The 17,892-nt window shown below is 43.9% G+C and overlaps 1 protein-coding gene across 3 annotated transcripts in view; it reads right to left on the minus strand.

Annotated features, from left to right (window-relative positions):
• Positions 1-17,892, minus strand: part of RAB44 (RAB44, member RAS oncogene family) — a 450,865-nt gene that overhangs the window by 17,529 nt on the left and 415,444 nt on the right. For all 3 annotated transcript variants that reach the window (XR_015295992.1, XM_086923095.1, XM_086923096.1), the window contains exon 15: positions 7,524-7,600. Coding sequence is in view for 2 of the 3 variants with exons in the window: in XM_086923095.1 (XP_086779221.1) it covers positions 7,524-7,600 (77 nt within the window). In the remaining variant the exon portion in view is untranslated. The remainder of the gene's footprint in view (positions 1-7,523; positions 7,601-17,892) is intronic.

Raw genomic sequence — 17,892 nt, forward strand, 5'->3', positions numbered from 1 at the left:
ACAAATGGACATGAGCACATGCGCCTGGGGTCTTTTATTAGAAGGTCATCTGACTGGTGATGCCTGTGTTGAATGGGTGTGGTGTGGGTGTAAGTACAGCCCCATCGGAGGGGCAATTGCATGGCGTGTCCAGTAGGACATAACAGTCCATTCCTTACGCTTTTCTTTGACAAATTATTATAATCCTGCCTGTTAGTTCAATTTGTTCAAAGACTACATAATGCACTGCTTAATAACATGAAAGTGCAAAAATCATGAAAACCTGCTGAATCAGAGTGGTTGATCCACCAGCCTAACTACAGACTCCTTTACATGTGGTAGCTGAGAAACTGTACATCAAAAATGTACATAAAAGGGTTTATACATTTCTGTTTTTAAAGCAAATAAAAAGAAAATGTTCCTTCCTTTCTGCTGTGTATTTTTACTTCCAATCTTGGATTACCATCTATTAAGTATCTCAAGGGGGTCCCGCAAAATTTTGATAAGAATGAACTGACATTACGAATTAGGGAATCTAAGATGATTAAACCTATTACAGGAGTTGGACATCGGAGGACTTTTAAAGTGTTGTGGAGGGACTAGTTACAGGTTGAAACGTTTTAGAATAGCTACCTGGCGTGAAACATAAATGCTAGAAGGATAGCCCTTTCTCTTGGACAGTGGTGCAACTTTTTTTTGTTGCAGTTTTTTATATGGGGCGAACTCGCCCCGAAGGTATCAGAGCACTTTAAATGAGGGCGAGGTGCTTTAGAGATGGGCACATTCATTTTAAGGCACGGGGAGATTACGCGATTTGCCCGAATCATAGGATGTTTGAGCCTCGGGCTAGACTAGTACCTGGTTCCCCAGCTTCAAGGTCGGAAACTCTAGTCGTTGAACCATATTCGCTCATGCAGGGTATCACAGATGGGTTAGGCGTGGCTTCCTAAAATCAGACTCTCCACATTGTAATTGTATTTATAAAGCGCTTTCTACCCTTGACATGGCGTTGAAGTGCTATATTTTCATGTGAAGTAAGGCCCACCCCCTTCTCTAAAATTGAAAAACAATCTGGAGTTGACAGACTGGCCTGGTGAGTAAATAATGTAATAACACCTGTAAATAATGTAAAAGCTGAAGTTTATCTTGTGTCTCAGGCACTGTAAGTCATAAATAGGAATATGAAGCAGAGCTTTTCTAGATAGAGCGGTACTAAGGTTACTGAATACTTGGAAAATGGCAACCTGCAGGGACGGTCTTTTCTCTCGTAACAGAAACTCATTGCTTGTTCGTGCAGAGGGCGCCACAAAGGGGGCCTAGAGGGCTGGAGCCATAATGGATTCCAGAGCCCTGTAAGGAGCTGGTTTGTACCGCTTAGAAGAACCCTGAAGCAGAGGTGGGAGGTGTTTCCTGCAAGGCATAATTGCGCCAGAGAAGCGCCAGGTCACCGGGCCAATGGGGGGGCCTGGTGACGTTCGAATATCCCCAATCAGGGTGAACCCCCGAGATTGGCGGGAAGAGGGAAAAGGTGGGATATAAGATGCCGCCCCACATACAGCAGCTCACTTCTGCTTTTTGGTGCTGGGGAGCGGCAGCGAAGATTTTACAATACCCACTCACCCACACCTATACATCAGCAGTGTTGCAGTGCTGACGCATACGAAGGGTTCATTTAGTTGGTTATGGAAGCACACCGACAGGGCGGTGTGTAGAAAGAGGGCCGCTCACTTTGGAATGCCTTACGGCAGGGTGAGTAGGCCAGACAAAAGGGTGTAGCAAATGGAGATGGCGCTCACAGCCCAGACCCCGCCAGATGGCAGGGCACAAAAGAGACTAGCAAGGTAGAGAGTTGAGCCCTAACTCCGGCGAAAGGCTACGTCCCACATGCAAAGGGGTGTGGAAACCTACAGAACAATGTACAAACAGTCAGGATGATTTGCGTCTAGATGATATGCGAATGAGTTATGATAAGCAAGTGATTTATGACCAACAAGTGATTTATGACCAACAAGTGATTTATGGCTACTGATTTATGACGCTATGGAAGAATGATTTATGGCAGAAGATTTATGACTGCTTGTAACATAATGATTTATGATACACCAATGATTTATGACAATATGATTTAAGATGGTTCCGGACAATGATTTATGGCCCTGGTCATAAAAACTATGGCCAAGGGAAAATACAAAATGTGTAGATGGATATGCAACGTAATAAACTGCGGCCATTCTAGAAAGGGCACAGTGTGGGTGTTATCCAGAGTACCTTTTTGTGTGTTGTTTGTAAAGCTATCTGCTAACATCATAGCTGGGTGCACGCTGATGAATACAGTGATAAATAAATATTAGAAAAATGGCGTATCTAAGGCTTATCTCTCAGAACTCCCGCCTGAATGAAAGGACAAGAGGAACTTAAGAAAATTAGGATTCTTAAACCGTCACATGGTTTAATCAAGGGTTTGTGCCAGATTTCCTGAGATCTGCTACCCTTAAGCTCTTCTTCGTCAGGTTTGAGGGTAGGTAACTGTGTGAACAAGGACCACCGAAAAATTCTGTGTTGGACTACCTACACCAATGTGTACCAAACTGCCTTCGAAGACACAATGGAGTGTTTACTAGCAGCATCCACTCAACAATCAGAAGCTGTACTTTTTCCACCACTGGCCAATAAAACACCCAGAACTGACCATATCTACTTGAACCCGAAGCTCAAGTAAAAGTTAAATGTATTTTCCTTTTTTTGCCTCCTTCTCTCTCATTATCATCATGAAACTCAGACCAAGGCTCTCACAGAGCTCTGAACTGACAGACCCATTCGCCTTTCGATTAAATTGAACGACCCCATCCTGCCCACGAGAACTCCACGGCTTAAATATTCACATTCAAGAAGAGCTCTACCTCTACTAAGCATCATAAAGCACTTTATGAAAAGTTTTACAAATAATAAATGCATTTGTAAGAGGATTACGGAAGAGTGAAAGAAAGGGCCACTTCTCTTGTAGTGCCCTGGAATTTATTGGCTCACAATGTACAGTACTCCACAAAGAAGAGTCTCAGAAAACACATTCTTGAAAGAAATAATGAAGGAGCTAGAGCAGGGAATCAATGAATTGTGTGAGAATTGCAGTATAAGCTTGTAACACATGCCTCCTGGATGAGCTGGAGAGGGTTTAGATTCAGGGTCTCATATAAGGTTGCCTTAAATCTTAATAGTATGTTGTCCAAGATGAAAAGAACGTGATTAACAGTCCATGTTTTGAATTTCAGCACACCGATGGTACTGCAATACTGTTGGTAAGGATTTACAATAAATAAATAAATACATACATACATAAATAAATACATAATGTAATTAACTTCAAGGGCGCCATTTTATTTGTGCAATTGATTCCTCAGAATAAAAGCACAGGAGCAGCAATGCGGGGAATTTTAAAAGGTATTAAAATTGTAATTTGAGGGGTTTTATTGTTTGAGTTTATTTGTTTTTCATTATTTATCTGGTTAGTGCTTATGATAAAGCAATAATGTAATTTGCCTTTGAACATTCGGATATATATTATCAGTTTTAACTATCTACTAATTAGCTGAATGAAATTGGTTAAAACACAATGGAGGATATTAACAATAAAATGTTGGAGCGCGGTGTTACGCCAATATTGCTAACGCCGTGCTCTGACATTTTTTAAACACAGGGATGCGCCTGATTTACAAAAATATAGCCCACCCCTGCATTTCCCCTAGCATTAAAAAAGCTGCATCGTGCTGCATTGCAAGGCTGTCTGCGTTGCAGGGGAAATTGTTTATGTGAAGGAAGCGGGCACACAGCACGGAATAAAGTTGGACTAGCTAGTGTAGCTTAGCTCTTTTAGAGGTGGTGGGACCAGATCTCAAGCACATGAGTTTGGCATACCACAGTGGGTCACTTACACATAACACACAAAGGTTTTTCTTTTTCTGCACTGTTTATATCCCCGTTTTTTTACTGGTTGGCAGATGCTGATGATGAGAACGTGAGGACACAGGCGAGTACCAGCCTGTAAAATCCTCCCCCTGGTGTTGCTCCTGTGAGGCTCTGCCAACTTCCCTCCCACCTTTTTTAAAGGCTGCACCCTCTGAGAAAGGTCTAGTGAGGTGTGGGATCAGGACATGGGGTTCACGCACACATACTATCTGTTTTATCGTTTTATCTTCAAAATGGTGACTTTATTTAGCACATGTAGTCAAGTCAAAAACCACTTTATTCGATTTAGTTAAAAATCATAAAAGCATTCTACATTCACAAAGAAGGGACGATACAAATTCATGAGAAATTACAAATTCAATAAGTCGATAGTATTTACATATTCACAGTATTAAAAATAATTAAAAAGCATCAGTATAATTAATATAATTCACAATTTAAAAATACAGCTAAAAAAGGAGTACATATTTCGCTAAAAATTTACAAATACACAAAACATTATCCATTTTCGCCTTCCATGCAAAAACCCATGTATTACATTTTAAGTCCTCTTCTCCCGATCCTAACCGCAGCAACAAGATAATTGGCCACGCTAAACATAGCCAAAGCAGAATCCAATAATTGGAGATACAGGAGGGCAGGTTTTGCCTGATGGAATGCTTTATCCTTCAATAATGGAACCAGGTATTTCTGTCTGGGCACAGTAAAAAAGTGACAGAACAGCATAAAGTGCATATTATTTTGTATTGAAAAGTTGTCACAGTTGCAAACAGGGGCGTCCTCCTCCCTATACCAACCTTGACTGTCACAGAGAACCGTATAAATCTGAGTAAACCGAAGTTTAACCAGAAGCCACCTGTGAAAGGGGATGTTAACAATAGTAAGGTATGGTTGTATAGTGAGGCGAGTAATGATCAGGTAATGAGCTCTGACTGTGGTTTTAGTCGATTGTCGCTCCCCCCTCCACATTTTTTATTTTAATAAAATTGAGCTTAACCCAATCTAAATCAGATTTCTTTAGCCCTTGAGGGGCCAAAAAAATATCAGGACGTCCAAGGTCCGAGGAACACTTTTGAATATATGAAAGCCAAGCTATCTTTTTAAAATTGTCCAGTTTTAAACAGTCAGCCAGAATTTTATGGTTCAGGCCTAGATTATTGTTAATCCAGGTCCTTATCCATAACAAAATGGGGGCCATAAGGAGAGTGTCTGAAATATACCCTAGACCAAGTTCCTGGTGGACTGAGAACGTGGCTGTGGATTGGGAGCCTAGCTCCCTTTGGTGTCAAAAATCACACCCAAATAGGTAAAAATTTTGACGTTAGTGATCACGTCGCCATTGCTGTAGAACTGTTTGGAGTTGTTTTTAACAGCCCCAAAAGCCATGACGTGAGATTTAGAGTTATTTATCACTAAGTCCAATGAAGACATAAAATCATTAAAACCATTTAAAAGTCTTTGCAAACCTATCGGGGTACGCGCTATCAAAGCTGCGTCATCCGCGTACAGGAGAACAGGAATACGAGTATCCCCTGCACGCGGAATGTCCAAGGTGGCAGTTAAAAGAGTCTTCTCAAGTGAATTTATATAAAGGGTGAACAGCATGGGAGCAAGAATGCAGCCCTGCCGCACGCCCCTACTCGATTTGAACCAAGCTGTACAATTACCTTCTTGGTCCATCCTAATAGAAGCTTTTAAATCCTTGTGTAGTTCTGCCAGGAAATATACAAGGGGTGGATCAAGTCCCAATTTTAACAACATGGTCCACAGCCGAGCTCTATTAACTAAATCAAAGGCTGTGGACAGGTCCATAAAAGCAACAAAAATTGAGCCCTTTTTAGCAGTAGTGTATTTCGAAATTATCAAATGAAGATTTAAGCATTGGTCCTCTGTCCCTCTACCTGCACGAAACCCGTACTGGGCATCTGCTAGAATGTCATTTTCTAGGGACCAGGTGTTAATTCTAGCTAACAGAACCTTGCCCAAAATCTTCATAGAAGAATCCAATGGAGATATTGGTCGAAAACACTTGGGGTCACTTCTTTGGCCCTTTTTGAAAATGGGTACTATAATTGAACATGCCCAGGTTTTTGGCAAACCCCCCTCATGCACACAATTAAAAACATTAGCCAAGATCTCAGCCCACAACTCAGGGTTAAGTTTGTAGAGGTCCAGAGGAACCCCATCTGGGCCCGGAGCTTTGTTGGCAGCAGAGCCTAGAATTGCCAGTTCTACTTCTGATTTGCTAAAAATTAACTTGGTAGGATATGATAGGGAGTAGGGTATTGCAAAAGCCTCAACTGTTTCATTTGAGCCATATATATTAGAAAAATGATTAATCCAGTCTGCTTCAGGGATATTTATATCAAGATCCGTATTATTAGTATTAGCAAACAAAGGATTATTAATTATGGCCCAAAATTTGGAGCTTTGTTTAAGAGTTGTGGAATCCATTAAGGAATCCCATGCTTCATCTTTAATGGCTTTTTTCCGTAATTTAACCGCCATTGCATATTCTCTTCTCAACTGTGCCACCAGAGACCTATCTCTGGGCGAATGTTTAAGGGCCCTCAACAAAGCCGAGTGTGCCTTCGAACAAGTGCGATCAAACCACCTGAACACTGGGGCAGGGCCCCTCCTCGGTTTTTTTGTAAGCTCTTTTTCTATTCTTGCACAAATAGCTTCAAAGGCACTAACAACCCCCCCACCCCCTACTCTGTCCAACCCTACATTTCGCAATTTCGACTGCCATGTGTTGCTCAATTAGTCCATGAAAGTCCTCTGGACAAACTTTACACCATTTAAGGCGTCTTCCCTGGTCTCTGCTCCTTACGTCCCTTGTGGAAGTAGCCCTTTGTTCCCCTTTACACAAACCAGATAGAGTGTCCAGAACCAACAACACCGGGTTGTGGTCACTGAACCCACTTACAAAAGCATTGTAAAACAAAACATAACGTAAGAGCCCCGGGGACATAAAGAAGTAATCAATAATCAATTCGCTGCACTAGTCATTCAATATCTATTCTATCAGTGAGGGCCATGAACCTATTTGACAGAAATAAATCATTTGAAGGAAGGTTCCTTGCAACATTAATTAAACCATTCCCCTTAGCACATGTAGATAGAAGGTTGTACAACACCCTCTGTTGAATAGATTAAGGTATAGCAAGTAGGGGTCTTTGATTCCATACTGCATCAGGACAGGCCATTGTTTGTTTAAGATATGTGAAGGAAGGGACACCATCCTGAACATAAAGAATATTTAAAGGCGATTTGCTGTTAGAGCAATATATACGAGGAGAAATGAATAATGTCTCCTAGTATTGCCATCCTAAGACTATGTTTTACCTGGCCTTAGTTTCTGGCGCTGCCCGATCCTTGTAAATATGGGGCAGCGTTAAAAAGCAATGGGTGTTGCAGCGGAACACCTACTGCAACACCCATTGTATGCCCCTTTCACGCTAAGTGAAGTGTGAAAAAAGGGCCCTTATTTACAAGGCTACGCAGTTTTGTAAATAAGGAGAAGGGGATATCGCCACCAGAATGTACGTAATATTTGCATTTGTAAGATCCGATCTCACCTTGCCAAGTGAATGATTGACAGTGAGATGTTGAGGTCAGCGGCAGCACTGCATTCATGAAACATCAGCCTATGCATCTAAAAGACAAAAGTGAGACTCATTCTTAATCTTCATGAAAAGCAGAAATTAATTCAGTGAAAAGACACTGTGTAACATAGGTTCAGACCCATATCCATATCAGTACGACGAGCTCCAGCTGGGCCTCCTGATACCTGCCAATGAATACTACAAGGTGCTACCTCAAACCATGCCTTCATGTGCTTAGGAGACGATAACAGGAACATAAATAGAAAATCATCTGTGCATAGTTTGCAAAATACCTTATTGTCACATCCTGAATTCGTAGAAATAGGTTAATAACAATGTGGGAGGCTTGTACAGAAGCAAACCCAATATGCTTCAAATAAATAAATAATTGTATAGCCACACATCTCCCTCGTGCAGTTGTTATAGATACAGGTCAGGTATGGGAAAATTAGCTCTCTGAATGTGAAATATACGAAAAAACATTACAATAATAAATAAAAATATTTTATATTATTATATAACATATATAACAATTAACTATATATAGTAGTCTGTAGGTTATAAGGCTAGCGTAAGACAGCAAGAAGTTCTATGACCCAAGGAATGAGGCCAAAGGCTGAGTACTTCAAGTGACTTGCAATTTTTTTCAAACGTATGGCAGGGGGTATTCTATTCCTTATAATATAAAATATTATGCTCACCATCTTATTAATTCAATCCTTGGTTTAGTGTTCATCTAATAAAACAAGTTTTTTGGGTTTCAGAATTTTAGGATAAATGTGGAATCTGCACAGGAAAAGAAACACACCAAGTTCCAGCTTATCATTCTTCATGTATATCTAGTATTTTGATGTAAGTCACTATCAAAACTAGCTTTTTGGTTTAGAATGCGTGATAACACAGATCTATTATTATAGACAACTCAACCTGTGTAATAAACGTTTAACTTTGTCTTCCTATATAATGCTAAATTTAGAGCGAAAAAAGAAAGAAAGAGATGAAAAGTATATTTTGCTTGTATTTGTTCAATTGGCATTTGCCAAAATGTTCTTATTACAGCTGACTAGTGATATAACAACTACACTTTATTTAGAAAGTCAGAGATATCTTTTTATGTAGCAAATGAATGCTACGTAGAATACTACCATTATTACTGAGAGAGCGCAAAACCGAGTTAGAAATTGTAGGGGTGCACTATATTCATGAATAATCAGCACCCACATATATAAAGGACTATAATCATGTTTAGATGTGATGTAAGGCTATGAAATAATGTGCCGGAAGTTACATAGAGTAACGTAAAGAGTTGAAAATACTAATGCCAAGTTAATTTAGAATTATTGTTTGCAGTGAAGTGTTTACCCAATTCAATAATATATTAAGACGTACGATTAGAAATACACTATTGTAGGCATATAACGAAATAGAAGTGCTTAAGTCAGGCAATGTGTTTAGAAAATGTATTCTTGCTATAATGATGAAGGCCTAAAGAACGAAAATGTATTTGCTCATGTTAGAATGTGATACCCAGAAACGTGCAGAGGCCCAGGTGGGAGAAGGGCTATGTAGGCCGAACCGAGAATGTTTTTCCAGTAAATTAAATCATGGAAATGTCTTCTTTAGAAGGTTGCTTTAGAAAATTAATTGCAAGTAGCATGGAACTGTGAATCGATTTATGTGTGTTCCTTTGCAGGTGCAAGGCTAGCTAGAGATTGTAGAAGAAGGGCCCATTGTGTAACGCGTTAGGATGGTAGTATTAGACATGGAGGAGTGACTGCGGAATTTAGGGAAGCAACTTCAAGAGAAGAGAAAGCGCTGGGACCCAAGGACGTTTTCAACGGACAAGGATGAAGATGTCATAATTTAAATTTTTGAAAGTTAATACCTTTGAGAGGGGCGTACCCTAGGGCGTGTCGCCCGTATTGTGGGGTTTGTATTAGGGACAGCACCCCGTAGGAGAGCAGAGCAGATGCGCATGAGGGCGAAGAAAGGTTGGTCCGGAAGAGAGAGAGCTTTGCTATAGGAGATGGGTTTTTAGGCCAAGTCCAAACAAAGTGAGTGTACTTCTTTGGAAGTCACCATGACTGACACCTTTTGATAGGAGGGAACTTTTGTCAAGTAGGGATGTCACTCAGCACAGTGTAGGGACAGATGAATTGGAGTTTATTCTTTCCTTTTCCGATGCATACTAAGACGCAAGTCATAGCAATTCTTGTTAGTCTGATGATTTTGGAATTGATATTGGTATTGTTTCTTAGTCGATTAAGACTTTTCCGTAGAATTATGTTTGTATTAGTGCCTGTTTATCTTCTGAATCTTTTACTGAGGTGTTTATATACACAATTGTTTTTGGCTTTATAATAAATCTTTAAACTTGACCTTTTGTCAGTGGTTCTTTGGGGAAAGCAATAGGGATAGCTCAAGTTGACATTATGATGTTGAGATAGATTGCCTTCTACACTCTATGACAGGTAGAAAGGTCTAATCGACCTGTGACGGGATTTTAGAAAATACTATTCTGATTGAAGAGAGAAAATCCCGCCTTTCCAGTTGGTAGCAGAGTAGGATGGTTTATCTTCTGGAGTGAGGGTTATCTAAGTTAGGTTAAGATTTTCCCAAGGCCCATAGAGATCCGGAGATGTGCGTCCGTAGAAAAGCGGACGGAGGATGGCGTTCCACGGAAAATGACGGAGAGTGACGGTGCGGCGGAAAGCAGCAGGTCGTAAGGGAGTGAGTATGAAAAGGGTAATGCGTGTTAGATTGCGGTGTGCATTGTGTTGTTGAATTGTATTGTCTAGCGGAGTTGAATGCCTGTAGTGTGAAAGGAGTTCAGGTTGTGAGCGCGCGCAACCGGTGAAAATCTTAAGCTCAAGGAGAGTTTAAGTGGTTCAGGTGTATCGAACACTCATAGTAATTGTCGACCATTGAAAGGGGGTCATGAGGTACCATTGATCGCCCGCACGACCGAGATAGGGGTAACGAATGTGTGAATGCGTAGGTAATGGACGCTGGTCGGAAGTTGCCGTGTGTATGTAACCTATCAGAAGAGGCGATAGTCTTGTCATTAAATGGATAGACATTTGCCAATACGGTGACAATTACAGTTAGAAGTGGTTGCTTGGTCGGAAGTGATCATTTCAAGTGTATGAATGGGACGCATGCATGACCGAGAAACGAGTGGAGAAGGAGGGGAACTGCTGCTAAGCGGAGGCGAGTGAAGTCAGAGAGAGCCGCACTGGGATAGGACGGTCAGTGTGGAGCCGCGCTGAGATTGGGCGGTTAGCAAGAAGCGAGTGACATCAGGAAGAGCCGCGCTGTGAGAGGGCGGTTAGAGTAAAGCCTCGCTGGGATTGGTGGATTGTCATTGGGAAGTAAACGAGCACTGTAAACAAGGAAACGTTGTGGGTTTCATCATGAAATGTTTAAAAGGATTGCGAAGCTGTTTTAGAGGAGAAAAGAGGTTAGAACCTCGGGATGGGGAAGAGGCTCCACCCGAAGATACGCCAGCTCATTACATGGCTACAAATGTTGGGTTACATACCATATTGTGGTTTGAGAACTGGTGTAAGATGACAGATGGAAGTGAGGAATTGACTTTTTCTAAGTACGGGACATTCTGATTGGAGGTGTTGTACCAGTTAAAAGCTACTATGGCTTCTTTGCGACCTTTGCCTAGACCAACACAGTTTGAAGCATTAAATGCATGGATCAGGGCAGCCCACGAAAGGAACAGGGATAGAAGAGAGGAACGAGTGAAGAGATCAGTTAAGGCGGTACAGGATGCGAGGTGGGATGCACTGGCCAAGAGGTGGAGAGTGCAGACCATAGAGGGAGACAGACTGTACCCGCTGTTGGTCAATGCAGGGGAAACGCAGAAAAAGAGTACAGAGGATGATGATAGTGAAACAGAAGACAGTCTGATAGGAAGGCTGTTGTCAGAGAGGCCACCTCCATATAACCCGGAGGTAGAAGGGAGGCCCACATCACCGATGGGAAGAGAGACATCTGCGGTAGACGGCGGGGTCTTAAGAGAGAGCGACTTGGGCCCAGTAGGGGACAGGACTGGCTCAGTAGAAGGAGAGGGGATATTTCAGCAGCCCCCAGAAGCGAGAGTAGTAGGAAGATTTACGGTGCAGAAAGTGCACTGCGAAGAGGGAATCAGTGCCCAGAGGCTACCAGATGCTCTCACGGTGCCTGTCACCATAGGTCCCATAGTATCAGTGTACAACCCAGAACAGACACAAAACGAGAGTCTGCCACAAATAGACAGAGAGAGAAGTACAAGCGAAGGTAGGGGTAACGTGGCGGACGAATGGAATCAATGGTCCAGACCTGTAGAAAGAAGCACCCCTTTGGCAGCATCGGCAGACTCATCCAGAGAACAGGGGGGTTTAAGAGGACAGATGGATTTGAGAGGGCCACGGCCAAGGCCGATTAGTGAATTGAGGCCAGATTTGCGAGCTTGGGAGACGATCGTGGATACCCAGAGCGACAGGTCAAGGGAAGGCTATGGCAATGGAAGCCAGGACAATAGGGGGTGTCTCACTGCACGTCTGAAAGGAGCTGACATGAATGGGACTGTGGGGGGGAGGAAAACAGGGGAACGTCCCTCCCTGCATCTACAGATAGAAGACAAGATTGGGACCGTGAAAGATGGGAGCGAGGAAGTGTTCCACATAACACACCCGAGGAAGACAGACGAGTGAGTCAGGAATGTAAGGGGAGAGACTCGAGCGAAACCTCTAGTCAAGGCACATTGAGGGCAGCAATAAAAGCAAGGAGGATAGATGTGCTGAGACTTAAATCAGAGGTGGAGGAGATAGTGGAAGGTACAATACCCCTGGAAAGAATAGAACTCTACGAACCGGATGAACTGTTGTTTGTAGCGAAAGATGTTACTCGCAGAGCCAGGACAGCTCACGAGAAGCTAACGGAACTAGCGAACAAATACTCAGTGGATCTGAACAGGACAAAGGCATTGCAGGGTGGCCACAGGCTGCAGTACTCAGATCAAGACCTTGAAGAAAAGAGAGTGATCGGATTAAAAACCCACATCAGAGAATTAATAGTGGGAATCCGAACATGGGTCCAACTGGATAAGTGGGAGTAAAGGTGGTCGAGAAAGAAGAGTGCTAGGCGAAGTACAATAGAGACAGAGCGGGGCTGATGCATGCAGAAGCATACCCCTTGAGGGAAATAGCTCATGGAGGATATGTGCATGTACCCTAGAGCAGGGGAGATTTGGCTGCTTTTACGAACACATTTCCTAAATTAAGAGAGAACCCAGAAGAATGGTACAAGCAGGTAGAAAGGTTTGTCAAGATCTCGAAGGTACTGTGGGTTGATTTGAACACATTGTTTGACATTGTGGTTCCGGGAGACCTGTGGGTAGCATTTAAAGTCAGCGTTGAATGGCCCACGGAGGAGCCGGAGCGAGATGCACTTACGAATGGACCCTCACCCAGGGTGATGGTAAAGTACGAACAGGTGATTACATGGTTAAAGACTAAGGTATCACCACAGGACATAGATTGGGTAAAAATAGATCGAACTAGACAAGAACCGAAGGAGACAGTCCACGAGTACTATGAGAGATTATTGCAGATTTTTAAACAGTGCAGTGGATTGGATGTGATGGATCCAAAGGACATGCGACAGTTTGTGTCCAAGTTTGTTCTGGGACTGAGACCCGAGATCTGTCTCATGATACAACAACATTTGATTTGTTGGCAGAACAAACCTCTAGATGAGATCCTGAGATTCGCAAGGTACTGCAGTGATGAGATAGACTCTAAGACTAAGAAGCTTAAGGATAAACTGATGTTAGTCCAGATGCAATCGGGAGGACAGGGTCAGGCTGGAAATGGAACATTAGGGAGGAAATCGAGCGGTCAGAGAAGAGACAATGAGGATGGCCCAAGGCCAAGAGTAGATCTGGCGACTCTGAAAAAGACAACTAAGTGTCATCAGTGTCATGAGATCGGGCACTGGAGACGCGAGTGTCCACATAACCCAGAAAATCAGTTACAGGGGGAGGAAGAGGAGAGTCAGGCCCCTCAAGTACCGAGAACAACAGTAGTCAAGATCAAGGCGGCAAAAGGGGGGACTTCCGCTCCTAGAGCCCCAGTTCCCCAGCCACCGAAAATTGCGGCAGGGAACAAGGTTTACCAACAGATGCCTCTCTTGGTAGAGGGAGACGAGTACCACTACTTCGACCCAGTGACTGGACGATGTCTGAGTGAAGAGGAGAATTGTACCTTAGGAGCAGTACTAGAGATAGATCAGAAGGGACCCTTTGTAGAAGCTGATGTAGCTAGACACCCCACCACTTTCCTGGTGGATACGGGCGCTACTCGTTCTACTGTACGGTCCACAGTAGTTCCTAATCTACCACTTTCTGGACAAACTATCCAAGTTGTAGGGGTTGCAAATAGGAAAATGACAAACCCACTGACAGAGCCAGTCCCAGTAAAAATAGGAAGTTTTAGGGACAACCACCAATTCGTGGTATGCGATTCTAGTCCTGTGTGTTTGCTAGGGAGGGATCTGTTGTGCAAACTTAACTGCACCATATACTGTACACCTAAGGGAGTAGAATTAGAGACAAATGATGATGATGCTGCCTTTAAGGTTGCAAACACACGTGTGTGCATAGAATTGTACCCTGCACTAACGGTGGAGGAGCTCCCCTGGGATCTGAGAGAGACAGTCAGACAGGAAGTTTGGGACTTTACAGGAGAAGAGATTGGGTTGATCAAAGGAGTGGAGCCAGTTAAGATCCAAGTGAGACAAAATGCAGAGTTTCCAAGAACACCCCAGTACAAGTTGACCCCTGAAACAATTGCGGGAATAAAACCTGTGATTGAATCCATGATCAGACAGGGAATTCTGAAGGAAGTAGTGGGCAGTCCGTATAACTCTCCGATCATGGGCTTGCAGAAGCCTAGCGGGAAGTTCAGAATTGTGCAGGATTTACGAAAAAGTGAACGACATAGTTGTTCCATGCTGTCCAGTGGTACCGAATCCATCAGTGATATTGGTCCAGATTCCAGCACAAGCTGAGTGGTTCACAGTGATTGATTTGTGCCAAGCTTTCTTCTCAATACCATTACACGAGGAGAGCCAATTTCTTTTCGCTTTTAAGCTGGAAGATCGCGTATTAACATGGTGTCGTATTCCTCAAGGGTATACAGAGAGCCCATCGATCTTTAATCAATTGTTGAAAAGGAATCTTGAGAGTCTAGTACTGCCCCAGAACTCAGTTCTCGTACAGTACATAGACAACCTCCTTGTTGCGTCAGAGACAGAAGATGCCTGTAGAATAGACACCATCGCCTTGTTAAACCATCTGGCAGAAAATGTTCACAAGGTATCTCCCAGCAAGTTACAGTACTGTCTGTCAGAGGTACAGTATCTGGGGCACAGAATAGAGAAGGGAAAAAGGAAGGTGTCTCCTGACAGGATAGAGGCCATAATGAAAATGATGGTGCCCTCGACTCAAAGAGAGGTTAGAATGTTTCTAGGGATGGTTGGCTACTGTCGCCAGTGGATTGCTAACTTTTCCATGAAGGCGAAGCCTTTGCAGAAACTGACGCTCAAGGACGTGAGTGATCCGGTACCATGGGACACAGACTGCATGATGGCTTTTCTTGAGTTGAGAGAGGACTTATGTTGTGCTCCGGCTCTGGGAATGCCTGATTACACCAAATTGTTTTCATTATTTTGCTGCGAGCGAGAGGGTTGCGCGTTGGCAGTTTTAACCCAAGATCATGGAGGTGTCCGTAGACCAGTTGCTTATTTCTCGGCTACTTTAGACCCAGTAGCCGCAGCGTTGCCCGGATGTCTCAAATCCGTTGCGGCAACAGGTGTCAGCATTGAGAGATGTGAAAGCATTGTGATGGGGCATCCATTGGTGGTACACGTTCCACATTCAGTAGAACTGTTAATGACCAGGACCAAAACGCAGCACTTGACCAACAATAGGCTCACACGCTACAAGCAGGTTATACTTGCCGCAGAGAATGTGACCCTAAAGAGGTGCTCCGTTTTGAACCCTGCTACGTTGATGCCATTGCCAAATGTCTTAGATGATGACTGTGAAGACCACGACTGCCTTGAGGTGACTGAACTGTGCACCAAACCTAGACCAGACATTGTCGATGAACCATTGGAAAACCCTGATGAAATTCTCTTTGTGGATGGTTCATGCATAAGAGCCAGTGCTGGACAGTTAAGAGCGGCTTTTGCTGTTTGTACGATTCACGGGATAGTCGAAGCTGCTTGCTTAGAAGGAATACACTCCGCTCAGGTGGCTGAGATAGTTGCGTTGACACATGCCTGTTTAGCAGCCAACAAAATTCGAGTCACCATATACACTGACAGCCGATATGGGTTTGGTGTGGTTCATGACTTCGGTCAGTTGTGGTCTCAAAGGGGTTACATGACATCGTCAGGTTCCCCCATCAGGAATGGAGAATTTGTCAGGTTACTGCTGGAGGCTCTGCAGGGTCCAGCAGAAATCGCTGTGGTAAAATGTACAGCACATAGCAAAGGTGCTGATTTTGTGTCCCTGGGTAATCGTTATGCTGATGAAGTTGCACGTTATTGTGCAGAACAAGCTTATTCCTTCACTGACCAAGTTATCGAGGGGATGCATAGAGGGACCGAGCTAAACCTGATACTTGAAGTGGCAGATACCTGGGATGAATTGAGGAAGATGCAGGAACAAGCGTCAGATATCGAGAAAAGAGTGTGGGTGACCTCTGGTTGTAACAAAGGGGATCTGGATTTGTGGATTTCAGCTGATGGGAGAGCGGTGTTGCCAAATGAACTAGTGAGTCCGATGGCTCGACAGATACATGGTCCTGTGCATTTGGGAAGGGATGCCATGATATGAGTGTTCAGGCAGACATGGTACAATCCCAAGTTTAGAACGGCTGCGGAAGCGGTGTGTCAGAGGTGTGTTACATGTCAACAAATTAACGTTGGGAAAAGGACACCAGTTACACTGAGTCACGTTGGGAGGTCTGGTGGGCCTTTCAATAGGATGCAACTGGATTTCATTGAAATGCCGAGGTGTAATCGTCTCAGATATGTCTTGGTGATTGTGTGTGTGCTCTCCAGGTGGGTTGAGGCATACCCGACTCGTAGGTGCGATACACTCACAGTAGCCAAGTTATTGTTGAGGGAGTTAGTGCCAAGATTCGGGGTCCCGACCTCTTTGGAATCGGACAGAGGGACGCATTTTAACAGTGAAGTTGTGAAAATGCTCTGCTCTGCACTGAACATTGACCAGAGACTGCATTGTAGCTATCGACCAGAGGCTTCTGGCATAGTAGAGCAAATAAATGGAACACTCAAGGCTCGAATGCCGAAAGTGTGCTCATCCACGTCCCTGAAATAGCCAGATGCTTTGCCGTTGGTGCTAATGAGCATGCGTAGTACACCAGACAGAAGGACAGGACTCTCGCAACATGAGGTGTTGATGGGGAGGGCTATGAGATTGCCGTCCGTCCCTTCAGCAGCCTTGTTAAATATTACAGATGATCTGATTCTTGACTACTGCAAGTGACTATCTGATGTCATCCATTCTGTGTCTCTTCAGGTGCAGACTGCTGAAATCCCGGCTTCTAGAGATCTTTGTCACAACCTATGTCCAGATGACTGGGTCCTGGTGCGGAAGCACGTGAGGAAGAGCTGTTTGGATGTGCGCTGGCGAGGCCCGTTCAAGTTATCCGGGTGACGAACACTGCCGTGAAGTGTGGTGGATTGCCGAACTGGATACATGCTTCTCACACCCGAAGAGTTCCAGCACCCCTGGAAGAAGCAGCTCCTCTTGTAGAAGAAAATCCAGCAGTGGAGGAAGATCCACTAGAGGGGACAAGTCAAGCTGTGGGGGTGTCTGAGGAGGCTGGTAGCTCATCAGACCGAGCTGAAGGAAATCACGACGGCAGTGACACGGAATCCGCCTCTGAATGGGGAACCTGCTGTGAAGGTGATCTCAACCCTGAAAAAGTTGAAGGCAGTGATGAGCAGGCTGTGCCAACGAGAAGCAGGGGAGTGAAAAGCACAGAGGCAAGTTGGCCTGCGAGGCGAAGAAAACTGAACGTGAGGCGGACCTCTGAGAGAGATCTCGCACCTGTATCTGAAGAATCAGACCCGGAAGGGGAAAACAAAGAGTCAGAGGAAAAAGGTCCGAGGAGATCCAGGAGGGTGAGAGTACCTTGTCGAAGATACGCCACTCCGAAGTGGACCTACCCTTTGACAAATGCCAGGTGTACTGAGATCCGGGAGGGTGAGGTCAGTGCTTGTGACCAATACGACCCCCAATGTTAAGTTGGAA

The sequence above is a fragment of the Lissotriton vulgaris genome, chromosome 5 (assembly GCF_964263255.1).
Source record: "Lissotriton vulgaris chromosome 5, aLisVul1.2, whole genome shotgun sequence".
Taxonomy (NCBI): Eukaryota; Metazoa; Chordata; class Amphibia; order Caudata; family Salamandridae; genus Lissotriton; species Lissotriton vulgaris.